Source organism: Dendropsophus ebraccatus, chromosome 6, assembly GCF_027789765.1.
Source record: "Dendropsophus ebraccatus isolate aDenEbr1 chromosome 6, aDenEbr1.pat, whole genome shotgun sequence".
Lineage (NCBI taxonomy): Eukaryota > Metazoa > Chordata > Amphibia > Anura > Hylidae > Dendropsophus > Dendropsophus ebraccatus.
In genome coordinates, this window is record NC_091459.1 from 93,404,511 (window position 1) to 93,419,663 (window position 15,153).

At 39.0% G+C, this 15,153-nt stretch overlaps 1 protein-coding gene and 1 long non-coding RNA gene across 2 annotated transcripts; one reads left to right on the top strand and one right to left on the bottom strand.

Moving 5' to 3' along the window:
- On the top strand, positions 1–5,689 carry LOC138795801 (transmembrane 4 L6 family member 1-like). Its single transcript, XM_069975382.1, has 5 exons — positions 1–346; positions 3,286–3,375; positions 3,463–3,605; positions 4,561–4,747; positions 5,536–5,689. Exons 1-5 carry the CDS (start codon positions 170–172, stop codon positions 5,548–5,550), a joined length of 612 nt encoding a protein of 203 aa, XP_069831483.1. The 5' UTR covers positions 1–169; the 3' UTR covers positions 5,551–5,689.
- A 2,647-nt stretch (positions 5,690–8,336) lies between these two features.
- On the bottom strand, positions 8,337–10,915 carry LOC138794937 (uncharacterized). Its single transcript, XR_011363537.1, has 3 exons — positions 10,816–10,915; positions 10,563–10,715; positions 8,337–8,408 (listed from the first exon to the last, which is right to left on the bottom strand). It is a non-coding gene; the product is annotated as an uncharacterized lncRNA (long non-coding RNA).
- Between the last annotated feature and the right edge of the window lie 4,238 nt (positions 10,916–15,153).

The window sequence follows — 15,153 nt, forward strand, 5'->3', positions numbered from 1 at the left end:
ACATACTTAGCTTGTGTAGTAAGCAGTTTCTGCCGGTGTTAATAGGACTCACCCTGGTGACTAAGAGAGTTCTGGGTATTTAAGAGCAAGAACTAAAGGTTCACACTACATTTCTCTGCACCACCACCTGCAAAGGATATAGCAGATCCCCATCAAAGGAACAGCAAAGATGTGTTTTGGCAGATGTGCTAGATGCATTGGCTCTCTTCTTCTTGCTCTGGCAGTGCTCTCAATTGTTGCTAACATCTTGTTATTTTTCCCTAATGGAGAAACCAAATGGGCCAGTGAAAACCACCTGTCTAGATACGTATGGTTTTTTGAAGGTATCGCAGGAGCTGGACTTCTTGTGAGTACTTTTTTTCTTTACTACTGCAAAAGTTGGTTTTACATTCTCATTAGGGTATTAATGGTGCAGATGTATTCACATGGAGTTTTTCCATGGTGCAGCCCTGTAACCTTACAGGTTCCTATGAAAGTGTTAGTATTTTATTAGGTTATTCTTTCAATTATTAATAAAGGGCAAAAAGGAAAATGCATGTGCATGTGCAGTTGTGGGTGCAGAATCTTATTTGTAGTGTGTGAACTCTAATACAGATAGATATGTAATCTGCACTGCCACAACATAGAAATAGACTGTGTACGGATATATTATGTATAATAATATTTATGTAGTCATTTTACAGAAACTAGAATGATAATAAGATAACACATAACTCTATAGAGCACAAGAAAAAAGTTTTATAAAACAAAGAGACGTTTCAAAGCATCTCGCATGAGTTAGGGTGAAATGGTGGATTACCTGGATACAGCTTTGGTGTTTCCCCATAAGAAAAAAGTTATGAGTCAGATGCTTTTTGCAAGGTCACTAGCTAGTTATTTTCCCCTAGGGACCAAAAGGCCTAGAGATCAGCAATGTCACCACCACTGGTGGTAATGCTCTGTTTCCATGGAGTCCCTAACATAAAGGAAACAAGGAACATAGAACTGCTAGTAATGCATTTCCTACAGTCAAGCATAAGGGAAATTGAACACATTATATACTGATCTATAATATCTTGATTCTACTGCTCTATAAGCAGAAGCCCGGCTAAAAGTATCCTGTATTTTAATGACAGGTTTGCAGAGTGATTGCAAGAGATACAAGATTGAAGTTTAGTTCCATGTTAGCTGAAAGAAAAATGTTATTGCACAAAATAACAATCTTGCAGAAAAAATATATTTTAATGTCTAACAAATATGAAAAAAATGATGGTTTCAATTGGCGAACTGTCAATTCTTTTGAGACAACTTACGTTCTGTGCATGGTTTGCAATTACGGATGATGTGCTATGGAAGGGACTACAGTATTCCCAACATTATCATTCATGATGATGCCGGGAGCTCTGAACCAGTTTAAATCTTTGCGCAGCTGTGTCAGTACAGCAGTGTAAAGACTTAAACAGTTTCAAAGTCTGATGCCGGGAGTTCCGAATTCCGGTCTGTAGCACATTGTCCGAGCATGGACCGTAATTGTGTGAAGGACTCCTTAGGTCTATTCTTTAGGAACCATGGCTGCTGAAGAGATCTGAGTAGCCCTCAAAGCTTGCTATTTAACATCATTCCTTTTCTCTTTGTCAACCACTGACATATCTGCAAGGTTGCAGGAGGTAGTCATGTGTGGATATTACTTTATTATTCTTGCTTTGCTAGTATACAACGCATAGCCAGTCAGTTCTGGGGACTAAAGCTGACCATACACCTTCAATATCTGACAGCTGAACAATCGTCCGGCCATCAGTTATGTCTCCTGACCAGCCCCATCCTCCCCATAAACAGTAACATTTTCCACGGCCAAGCATTCCTTTGTTCTCTATGAGGAGGGGTAATCTGCAGCAAGAGAGCTCCGGCTGCAGCTTGTCTCTCCCAAAACAAAGGGGTCGGGTGGCAATTTTCCATCATGTCCGACCCCTTTGTCTACCAAATTATCTGTCAGTGGAGGGTCAGGAGATCCATACACTGTATACTGACATTTTAAGTGTATGGGGACCTTTACACAGGACTCACAATCAGTTTATAGATATGTGTCTTCTCCAGGAAGCTTTTTTCTTTGGTTCGTACAATGCAATGGTTTCATCTAAGAGAACAGTTTAAAGCAGGTACATGTGACTAATATTGTTCCAGTGACTCTGCCCTCCTCTGACATGCCTGTGCACGTTGGTCAGATTGCTAATACCTGTTCTCCAAATAGAACTTTTATTTATTCATCCACAACAAAAAGAAATAACCATCCGTAAGGGCGTAACAATAGAAACATGCAATTGACATGCAAACAAAAACTATAATTCAGTATTGTGCGTCCTTGCGTCACATGCAGTAGATTTCCACTGACATCATGTATATAGCTGTCTCTTCACAATGTGCCTATAGTATTAACCTGGTTCTCCTGTATCTTGGAGCAAAGAGTTCAAAGGTATTCTCTATAGAAACTATTTTACAAGATTTTCATGCAAACAAAAAGCATGCGAGGAGAATAGTGTTTATACGTGTAATACACATTCAATAGACTATTGTCTCCAGGGCCAGTATCAGTGCCTGCCAAAGATAAGTACTTGCCAGGGTACATTACCTTTGTCAAGTGCCTTTTCAATGCACTTGTTCAGTCCCGATAATATGCAGTACACATCATATGTGTACGTCTTGTGAAATAGAAGGCAACGATCAGCCGACATTGCTGCAATATGTTAAAAGACAAACGACTAATATAGCAACGATCTGCTGCCGGCGCTCTGTGGAATAGGAGCGGGGGCAGCAGACCGTTGCTATCTGCAATGGTTTCCCCGTGTAATAGGGGCATAACAGCCTTAAAGGGGTACTTTAATAGATTTGTCTAACCTGTTGATAGCCCCCTATAACACACAGGGCGCTGAGGAGGAAGATATGTGTTATACCTTCCTCCTCGGCACTCGTCCCGCGCTGTTAGTTGGCGTAATCTTTGGCAGGGAGCACTGTTAGGAGCACTGCCACCCCCACATTGTCATCTGGCCCACCCGCCCCATTGATTATCAATGGTGTAAAACTTAGAATTTGAGGCTAAGAGCAGCATAGACAAGTGGGAAAGGTGTCAAACAATCGGTGGGGGATCGGTGAGCCCACCTATATGCTTTTTGTGCATCTTATTATTTTATGAGATCCCAGGAGTCCCTGGGTAGCCCTGGATGTTATATTATTAAATCAAAAAATATAACAGCCATGCACATGAATATTTTACTGACACGTAGATCACATATTATATTATTTTTCTCCTAGATGCTGATTCCAGCGTTTGTGTTCCTTGGGCTGGAAGATGAGGATTGCTGTGGATGTTGTGGCAATAGGAACTGTGGGAGAAGCTGTGCAGTAAGTTATTCTACATTGATAGTGATTGCCAATATTTTATAACCAGGATAAGCTATACCAGAACCTAATAGTTCTTCTTCATTACAGATGCTGGGATCGGTTGTGGCGGCATTAATTGGAATCGTCGGTGCTGGATATTGTCTCATCATTTCAGCCCTGGGCTTAGCAGAAGGACCATATTGTCTTAATAACGGCCAGTGGACCTATCCATTTAGAAATACTAATGCACAGTATGTTTCTTATTCATCAAATTCATATTTATTAAAACATACCTGGTCCCTCTGTCCCCTGACAACTGCCATTGGGGACAGTGGGGAACCCTTTAGACATATGAGCTAGATTGGGAATGTGCTGAAATATTGTTTGTCCACCTTTGTGAACACAAGGTCCATGTTAAGGATAGAGCCAGTTGTAAAGCCGTGTGTGATCTAACTGTTCAATTAAACAAATAGGTTTATATATCGTAAAATACGGTAAAAGAAAAATATGGCCGTAAATTTGAGGCACAAACATGGCCATATTTTCAATATAATAATACTCTGCATTGAAGCCAGCCGGAAATTGTCTGGCAGGGCACACACCATATAGAATAAACGCCGTAATTGATTACAAACATACAAATAATGAGAATGCTCCTTATTTATGACCTGTTTTTGCAAAATACAGCCTTTTTTTCATCTGTACATACATACTAAATAGGTTTAAGAGAATCTGTCAGCTGCAATTCACGTTCCAAACTGCTGACACTGTTACATAATGTTTGGGCCTGAAGACACACAGTACCTTTTATATCTGCACTTCCATAATGTAGAAAAATGCTTTATTCTATAGTAAAAAAAAAATAATAATTAGAAGAGGTTTCCCCCCCCTTCCCATACCTGACCCTGCTTGTGACCTGCTTTCAGGTGTCAATCAAGCAGGAAGGAGGGAGAGAGGAGGCATCCAGCATTGCAGCTTTTGGGAACGCTTCTTTGACTTTTTGTGCCAGAGAATAAAAGCATTTTTCTTCATCCTAAAAGCCAAGCTAAATATATAAAAAGTGCTATGTGTCTCCCTGATCTAACAGCTATGTAACAGTGTCAGCAGTTTGGAATGTGAATTGTATCTGACAGATTCCCTTTAATATTGACTTCTGACTGTTTTTACATTCTTCGCCTAATATAACCTAAACTTTCTGTCTCGCAGGTATTTGGCTGAACATTCTACCTGGTCTCAGTGTACAGAACCAAAAAATGTTGTTGTATGGAATGTCACCCTCTTTTCCATCCTGTTGGGCTTGTCTGGACTCGAAATCATTTTATGTTTAATCCAAGTCATTAATGGATTAATTGGAGGCATATGTGGAGCGTGCTGCTGTCGACAAAAATCCCAGGTAACTAAATCTAAAGGTACATATCTAAAAGTTGTCCATACATATCACCACAGGCATTGTGATCGCGGACAAACATTCTTTTTTTTTTTTTGGTCTTCCTGTTGGAAAAGGGTAAAAGGGTTGAGAAATGTAGAAAAATCTAGTAGAGACTATAACTTTCCACTTTCTACAATGTCGCACAAATGCCCAATACAATATATTGTAACTTAATTAGCAGGAGATGTTCTGCTTAACTTGTAGATTTTAATCAGAAGGAGAACATTAAAAGGTGCCTAAACAGACACATTTAGTTATTCTTATATCTTTTCTACTAGAGATGAGCAAATTTACAATAATAACAAACCGAATCACTTATTAACTCGGCAGTCGGCTTATCAGCCTCCTGCCTTTTAACACACTGCCGCTCTCTGCTTATTGTCAGGAAAAGCTGGTTCTAGTCCTGGGAAACTAGGAGAAGTTACCCAGGACTGGATCCAGCTTTTCCTGGCACCTTTTTCCTGGGAGAAGCAGCAGTGAGTAAAAAGGCAGCAGGCTGATAAGCCGACTGCCGAGTTATTAAGTGATTCGGTTTGTTATTATTGTAAATTCGCTCATCTGTAGTAGAAAAGATATAAGAAAGCCTAAAATGTGTATGTTTAGGTACCTTTTAATGTCTCCTAACTGTAAATTTGTGCATCTCAATTTTCTGAAAACCAGATAAATGTCTTTTTTTTTTTTTTTTTTTAAACTTTGAGGAAGATGAATCATCACAATTACTTTAAATTGTATCTTTTTTTCTTTTTTTGTAGCAATACGCATGCTGATAAAGTTTCCTGGAACACGTGGATATGAAGGACTGCATTGTATTTTTCTATATAACTTGTATATGTGATTGTACAGAATTATGTATTTAATGTCTTTGCTTAATGAGTATGTAATAAATGTGATTTTTTTATACTACAATTGTTTAAAGTGAATGATAATAAACCGAGGATATAGACCTCGGCACTCCCACTTGTCTGAATTATACCATAGGATCGGTGTATCCTTTCCCGTCTTTTTCGACCAATTGCCACCGGAGGTGCTCTCCCAAAGAAAAACAGTCAATAGTGATGTAAATCTTACTCACAAGAAGTCAGCGGAGACACTCAGCGGTATTGGCAAAGTATAAATTTCTTTTATTTCTTCATATGGCAACAAGCATGAGTAGCGGATGGGTGATAGGCAACAGCTGTTTTGCACGTCACAGCGCGCTTCGTCACAGCCCTTACGTCATCACGTCTGACGCGAGACGTAAGGGCTGTGACGAAGCACGCTGTGACGCGCGAAACAGCTGTTGTCTATCACCCATCCGCTACTCATGCTTGTTGCCATATGAAGGAATAAAAGAAATTTATACTTTGCCAATACCGCTGAGTGTCTCTGCTGACTTCTTGTGAGTATGAATGATAATAAAGTTGAGGCACTTTAGACTTTGATCAGCCGAACCCACTGGTTTCAGTGGATTAGGCCATCAATATAAGGTGTATGGGGCTGTCTAGAATGACCACCGACAAATATTGTCGGTGGTGATAGGGGTCTGCCATAATGGAAAGCCACAAGCAACCCCTTTGTTCAGTCAGGGATAAGCCTCAGCAAGAGCACTCTTGCTGCGACTTACCCTACCCATAGAGAATATTACCCTTACCCTACCCATGCCGAACATTCCTGCATAAGGGAAGGACGAGTGGTAAGCAGGTGACAGAACTGACGCCTGATCGACCGTAAGTTATTGAAGGTGTATAGGGGCCCTTAGGGTCAGTTTTTAAATAAAAAAAAATACTGTATAACCCTATTGTAAAGCTGAAACTAAGCTGCTTCATCTTCTCCATTTTTGAGTATTCATGAAATAAAGGTTGTGATATACGCTTCTTTGTATGTGAGCATCGTTTGTCTTTTTCCATAATTCAAAAAAAGACACAAAAAGAAATATATATATTATATACACAATGCCACCAAACCGAACAGTATCGATATACAACATTACAACCTAACAGTATCGACATATCCATTATAATAACCATTCAATCCCCCACCTCCTTTCCTCTCACCCAAATCCCTGTCCACAAAGAAAGAGTAGGGAAAAAAAAGGAAGGAGAAAAAAAGTAAAAACAAACAAGAAATAACCTACCAGATAGGTCCTATTGTATATATTTCTCTTCACTATCACCCTGTGCATAACTCATCCACCTTATATATTATAAGGCGTTTCTAGTATACTTTCTTAAAGGGACTTACTACTTAAATTACAGGATTGTATACAAATAGAAAAACACAATGGGCTTAATTCAAAAAATATATAAAGAATTTTTTATTGTATATAATAGGTACCAATACATATAACAATTTTTATCAATGTAAAATGAAGTTTTAATTAAAAATATGACCCCAGTAAAAAATACATATAAAATCGGTGTCAGCAATGCGGTATTATACCCACAACAATTTTCTAATATGGGAATATAGCTATAAAGTGCATAAAATCATATACTGTTCTAGTATTGCCTCAATATCATTCCGCATGTAAACAAAGAAAGCCAAGTGGCCACTATAGCATTTAGAGCATATTGCACATACCCATATTGTCTGACGCCGCACAAGCCGTTCCTACGTACGTTTCGCTATTGCACGCTTCCTCGGGGAACTGCCCACTTCTAATCTTACCCCCCTTAAATATGCTTCAGTACTAATTGATAGCCCTGCTCCTTCCGGGACTGCGGCGCGCTGGACCGGAAGCGGAGGCCGCGTCACATCCGGTCCGGCAGCTCATCCCGAGTGCGCATGTCCGCAACGAAGAACGTCACGGACATGCGCACATCAGGTACTGAGGCCGACAGGATGCGACGACGGCGTCAGCAACCGCTCCAGTGCGCACGCCCGGGAATGTTAGATCACATGGCTCTATTTCACCAATCATGGATTCGCTTTTTATGATGCTGAGGAACATTATCAAAGAACACTCTCTACATATGCCAGCCCATCTCCTCGCTCTCAAAGTAAAATCCTGTATATATGATTATAACAATTGCCAAAATAGTCATTGCCTTTAGAAAAAATATAATATATATATAAAAATATGCAAAGACGTGAAAAATCGTGAGACATAATTATGTGTACATATAATAATAAAATTATTTGTCTATAATAAAATAATATAAAAATTAGATCATATATAGTGATATAATAGTGAAACATATCAAAAAATCATGATTAGGAGTAGTGAAACATGATTATATCAAAAAATCATGATTAGGAATGATTAATTACGTTCAAGTGCCACACAGAAAAACTAAATACAAAAATACCTAATGTGAAAAGTGATAAAGGATTATATCCCAAAAATTGTAAGAACAACCACGAATTGTGTAATAACTATATTATATATATAAATATGAAATAAAGTACACATATCTATACACCCATAAATCAAAAAATAAGGCAATAAATTATTCATTATATATAAAAGAAAGAAAAATAGCATTTCCCATGTAGAGAGGTGTCTCTCAAAGCATCATAAGCTTCATTCCCCCAACACGAAGGAAGTTCCAAAGATGTCCACCAGATGAAATTTTCTCCAAAGTCTCAGTAATATACCCAAAATAAAAAAACCTAAAATAGTAGGAAAACCTGCAAGAGTAAAATTCTGCAGAAAAAGAAGCACAGAAAGAAAAAGAAGACAGAAGAAAGGATAAAAAACAAAATATTAAAACATGGATTTACAAAAATGAAACAAAACTGCAATTCTCATTCATGCCCATAGGGGCCAGGGTACCTAAAATAGTGATCCAACGACATTCCTTTTGAGCTAAAATCTTCCGCACATTGCCCCCTCTGATTCCAACCTTGACTTTCTCGATCCCTCTCACCAGAAAACTTTTTGGGTCACTGTCATGATAAAGTTTAAAGTGTTTGGGTATTGTTTTTAAGGTTTCTATTTCATCGGTATTTTTTGCCGCCACAATTCCCCTTACATGCTCCCTCACTCTGATCTTTAATTCTCGAGAGGTGAGTCCCACATATATCTTGCCACACCCACACGTGGCGTAATACACCACGTGTGTGCTGCTGCAAGACACATAGTCCCTAATTTTGAATTCCCGTTCTCCATCTGCCGAGGAGAAGGAGTTTGTTCTCAGTATATTGGGGCAGGCTACACAGTTACCACACGGGTAACATCCAGTTCTCACATGTGTCCGTCCAAACGGATTATCTTGTTTTGCCATGTAGTGGCTTTTTACGAGAATATCTTTTAGGTTCTTCCCCCTTCTCGCCGTCATAGCTGGAACCATTGGCAACTTTGCTGCTAGCACTGGGTCTGTACATAAGACCGGCCAGTGCTTTTTAAAAATTCCCCTCATTGTTTCCCATTTACAATTAAATGTAGAGACAAATCTAATTGTACCGTCATTTTTCTTTTTTATCTTTCTACCAGTCTGTAGTAAGTCTTCTCGCTTAGTGTTTTTAGCTCGTCTAAAGCCCCTCTCTATCGTTCGGTTACTGTAGCCCCTTTCCCTGAACCGATCCTTAAGATCCTCTGCCTGGGCTTTAAACTTGTTTTCAGAGGAGCATATCCGTCTCATACGCAGAAACTGACCAGTAGGTACAGCTCTGATGGTGGCTGGAGTGTGTGCAGATGTAGCATGCAACAGAGAGTTTGTCGCCGTAGATTTCCGGAAGACATCGGTCTGCAGCATGCCATCCTCACCGCACTCAATTTGGATGTCCAAAAATTCTATCTTTTTCAGATCACTCTTGTATGTAAGTTTTATATTGACATCATTTGTGTTTAATTCTTCCATGAAGCCCTTTAGCTCGGACTCCGACCCCTGCCAAACAAAAAAGACGTCATCTATATAACGTAACCAACACTGGACATGGGGTGCAGCCTGGGCGCCCCCACACTGAAAAACCCCCCTCTCCCAGAATCCCAGGAAGAGGTTGGCGTATGAAGGCGCACAGGCCGCCCCCATGGCCGTGCCGCGCATTTGTAAATAAAAATTATCTTTAAACACAAAAAAATTATGTGTTAACACAAACCGTAATAATTCCAAAATTAAATGGCAGGTGTCGGAGTCCCAATGGCTCATATCCAGGAAGAATTTCACAGCCCGTAAACCATCATCATGCCGAATACACGTATATAGAGACTCAACATCTGCAGCAACTAAAAGCATATCGGGGTCCACAAAGATCCCGTCAATCCTCGCCAGGGCGTCCGAGGTGTCCTTGATATAAGAAGGTAAAGTACTTACTAATGGTTTTAGATAAAAATCTATAAATCTACAAACCGGATCACATAATCCATCTATGCCGGACACTATCGGACGGCCCGGCGGGTTAACGGGATCCTTGTGGACCTTTGGGAGAAGATAAAAAGTCGGTATCTGTGGGTATACTTGCATTAACCCATCATAGATCTTTTTAGGGATAATCCCTTCTTCTACTGCACGATCTAATATTTTTTGTAATTCTACGGAGAAGGGACCCACAGGGTTATATGATAATTTATTATAAGTATTTTTGTCTCTTAATTGCTTAAAAGCTTCTCGCTCATATTTAATTGTGGGCCACACCACAACGTTCCCCCCCTTGTCTGCCGCTTTAAACACTACATCATCCAATGTCCCCAGGTCTTTCAAAGCATCACGTTGAATTTTATTAAGATTATCCCCCATTATAGATGAGGAGACGTCTTTAAATTCTTTTTCAACTAACTTAGTGAATATTTCCACCTGTGGGCAAAGCGACAAAGGGGGGAACGTTCTGGAGCGAGGTATTATGTCTGGAGGAAACATACCTGATCCCTGTACGGATTGCTCTTGCAAGAGTTCCTCCAGGGTATGTATTGCCTCCATTTCCTCAGTGCTAAGGTTGTTCATGTCTCCCTCTTTTTTAGCATGCAACTTCATTAGCATTAGTTTTCTGGAAAATAACTGTAGGTCCTTTAGTGCTGTAAAGTAATCAAAATGGTTACTAGGTGAGACGGTAAGACCTTTAGATAAAACGTCAAGTTGGACATCAGTAAGGCAATGTGAGGAAAGATTAATTACCTCAAGACCTTGTCTCGATTTTTTCCCATAATGGGCTATATTGGGGGATTTCCTCTTCATACCCCCACCGCGTTCAATTCTAGTGTAGCTCAAATTACGAATATCGTTAGTTGGAGTGTTTTCTCTTGTTATATCCCTCATCCTGGGACGGGTGTCTATTGAGACTCTTGAGGAGACTGAACTTGACCGGGATCTTGATACCGATCTGGATCGTGCCCTTGCATCATTTTGTCGCCACCTATACACTTTATTATTCTGCAAGTCAGATAAGTCTCGCTGGAATTTTTTTGTTTTTATTCCACAAATATCTTTCTCCCATTTTATAAATTCACTGTTCAGTTCCTCATTCATTTTTTCTATGGTATCTTTTGGGAGGGTATTACTTATTTTATTCTGCGCTTCATCAGCCTCTTCCTCTAGCTGTGTCAGGGCCTTGGTATTCAGCTGTATTAACAGCTCCATAAAGCCCCGTGCACACTTGTTGGAGAGGTCCTCCCATTTATTCCTAAATTCTACATCCTCCACTGGGAATGAGGGGAAAACTTGTACCCTTAAGCCTCTAGGGATTAACCCTTTAGATATATATTTCTCAAGAAAAGCTTTATTCCACCAAAGTTTAGTTCTTTTATTTAAAATCTCTTTAAGTTCTCTTATAGATTCTTTCATTGTTTGATCGTCAGATCCTGAACCCATGTTAGGGCCATCTTTAAACACTTCGTCTAGTTGTAATAACCACGACTGATCACGTGACTTATAGTCCATATTAGACGGCAAACCACAAGCTGTGAAAACACAGAAAATAAACAATTACACACACTGGTTTGTGATAGATGTGAAAAAATGATCTTAAAATAAGGGATGTAGTACCTGCCTACACCACTAGATGTCACTCTATCAATTAGAAATTACCCACACATAAAATTGTATACAAATAGAAAAACACAATGGGCTTAATTCAAAAAATATATAAAGAATTTTTTATTGTATATAATAGGTACCAATACATATAACAATTTTTATCAATGTAAAATGAAGTTTTAATTAAAAATATGACCCCAGTAAAAAATACATATAAAATCGGTGTCAGCAATGCGGTATTATACCCACAACAATTTTCTAATATGGGAATATAGCTATAAAGTGCATAAAATCATATACTGTTCTAGTATTGCCTCAATATCATTCCGCATGTAAACAAAGAAAGCCAAGTGGCCACTATAGCATTTAGAGCATATTGCACATACCCATATTGTCTGACGCCGCACAAGCCGTTCCTACGTACGTTTCGCTATTGCACGCTTCCTCGGGGAACTGCCCACTTCTAATCTTACCCCCCTTAAATATGCTTCAGTACTAATTGATAGCCCTGCTCCTTCCGGGACTGCGGCGCAGTCCCGGAAGGAGCAGGGCTATCAATTAGTACTGAAGCATATTTAAGGGGGGTAAGATTAGAAGTGGGCAGTTCCCCGAGGAAGCGTGCAATAGCGAAACGTACGTAGGAACGGCTTGTGCGGCGTCAGACAATATGGGTATGTGCAATATGCTCTAAATGCTATAGTGGCCACTTGGCTTTCTTTGTTTACATGCGGAATGATATTGAGGCAATACTAGAACAGTATATGATTTTATGCACTTTATAGCTATATTCCCATATTAGAAAATTGTTGTGGGTATAATACCGCATTGCTGACACCGATTTTATATGTATTTTTTACTGGGGTCATATTTTTAATTAAAACTTCATTTTACATTGATAAAAATTGTTATATGTATTGGTACCTATTATATACAATAAAAAATTCTTTATATATTTTTTGAATTAAGCCCATTGTGTTTTTCTATTTGTATACAATTTTATGTGTGGGTAATTTCTAATTGATAGAGTGACATCTAGTGGTGTAGGCAGGTACTACATCCCTTATTTTAAGATCATTTTTTCACATCTATCACAAACCAGTGTGTGTAATTAAATTACAGGATCTCTTTTTAATTAAAACAACCTCACCATTTACTCCACAGTAATATATTATTTAAAAATGGACTACCATACTGAAATTGAATTTGTGTGCTATCTACTGCTAAATTTATTGTACAGAGTAAAAAGTCCCCAGAAAGACGTATGTCCCAATATACATGCATTTTAGATACTTATATTGTGCGTATGTGAAGCTAGATGGCGCTTGTGAGCTGCCTGAAGACATGAAAGAAACCCTGACCACACATATGCCTAAGTACTAGAGAAGGAGCACTGCAGAAAGCCAGTGGATCTGGATATGTCCCAGGCTATTTTTTATATAAAACCTTCACTCATTTATCAGCTGAATAAAATCAAGATATTTTGATTACATTTCTGCTTTAAGGGCTACAACTTCATCTGTAAAGTACGGACATGTTTTAAGGGGTACAAGGGACTGCTGATAAGTCTTTGGCTTTACCTAGAAAAGAAACAAGATCGGAAGATTAAACTTTACATTTATTCCACATAATTTTCAATGATGTCAGCACACTTCTTACATCGCTATTCCAAGTTCTGTTAGTCTTGCAAAAAGAAGGATTTCAGTTGTGCCCCAAACCAGTCATCCACAGCAGCCATGGCATCAGAAATGGAATGAAATATTGTGGAATTGTTAAAGTTGGATTATCTGAGTGTATATTGTGGAATAACTGGCTTTTTTAGAATCTGAGCAATACAGAGATTTTGAGTCTTCTCAAGCAGGTGGGACAAATAATTTCTATATATTTGTTTCATTTCTATTGTGTTTAACCTCACAGGTGTGAATTTCTCCGACCCCAGGGAGCTGGCGTTTCAAGGTTGAGGACCAGTGTGCCATTTACTAGAATGTACTGGCATGGAGGGAATCCTTTGTCAGCATAATGGTGGCTGGTGCAGATCACCCTAGCCACCTCTACGTAGATTACTGTCTGAAGTGGGGGCAATTTATCAATGCTTATACCAAAAAGGTTTGAGCAAAATTAATCTTGCACAAGAAAACTGGACTTCATAAATCTCCTCTTTTCTATAGAAGGTTGCAATTATATCCTCTATTTGGTGCCCTCTCTGAGCCCCTCTGCAATATAAGATGACACTATACATCAAATAAACATTTAAGGTCATAAACATTCAGAATTAGGTTTAAAGATCTTTAAGCCATGGTGCCCTATGCATTTTGAAAACCTCTTTAGTAAAAAAAAAAAAAATCTGATATGTTGTCTGTTGCAGTCAGATTTCTGAGCTATATTACAAACTTTAAATAGGGGGCTGTACAACTGCTTACTGAATAAGAGGTGTGGATATTAAAAACAATGCTGGGTGTGAAGGCTTGAATTAGTATGACACTGTATAGATCTATTCAACATAAGGGTACAAACACACACACCGTATACGCAGCAGATACGCAGCAGATCTGCTGCAGATTTGATGGTGCAGATTTGATGCTGTGCTCAGTTATTTAGATCTAATCTGCTGCGTTTATGCCTCATGATTATTAAATGCACCAATACCCTAAATTGACTTATGCTGCGTTTACACGGAACGATTATCGTTCGAATTTGCACGATAACGATCGAATTCGACTGATAATCGTACGTGTAAACGCAGCGAACGATCAAACGACGAGCGAGAAATCCTTCATTTTCATCTTACATGTTCTTAAATCGTCGTTCGCAAAAAATTTGCAGATCGTGCCGTGTAAACAGTTGTTCACTGATTTAACCTATGTGCGAGATAGGCTTAAGCGATCGCAAAACGATTTTTTCGTACGATATATCGCACCGTCTAAACGCTGATCGTTATAAAAAAAAAAAACTTTACTTCAAAATCGTTCATCGTTCCATCGGGCGAATTATCGCTACGTGTAAACCCAGCATAAGCCTGTGTGTTTACTGCAGGTGATACGTAAAATCCAACTTCCCTGATTCTTGTACTCTATGATGGCAGTCATCGGGGGATAGTCAGGCTGCCCTCATGCACAGTAGATTGGTGTCCAATAAGAGCAGAATTGAGAGAATACAGAAACAAAATCTGATTATATGATATACATGGCTAGGTTTATGCCAATATCACACTATAATACAGTGTATTGTAGAATTTTCTGTTCTATTGAGACGGCTATGGAAAACCAATGGCATAATACTTTTCAGGAAAAGAGGGGTGCCTTATAGTAGTTATTGTGCCTACGCACTCACATTTTTGTTAAGGTCCCTTTCACACATTAATATAATATTGTCCATAATTAAGGATTCGTAATTGCAGACAGTATAGTACCTATTGATTTCTATGGACCCTTTTACACACGTCCGTAATTCTGTCCATAGTTGTAGCTTTGGATTACCATACTT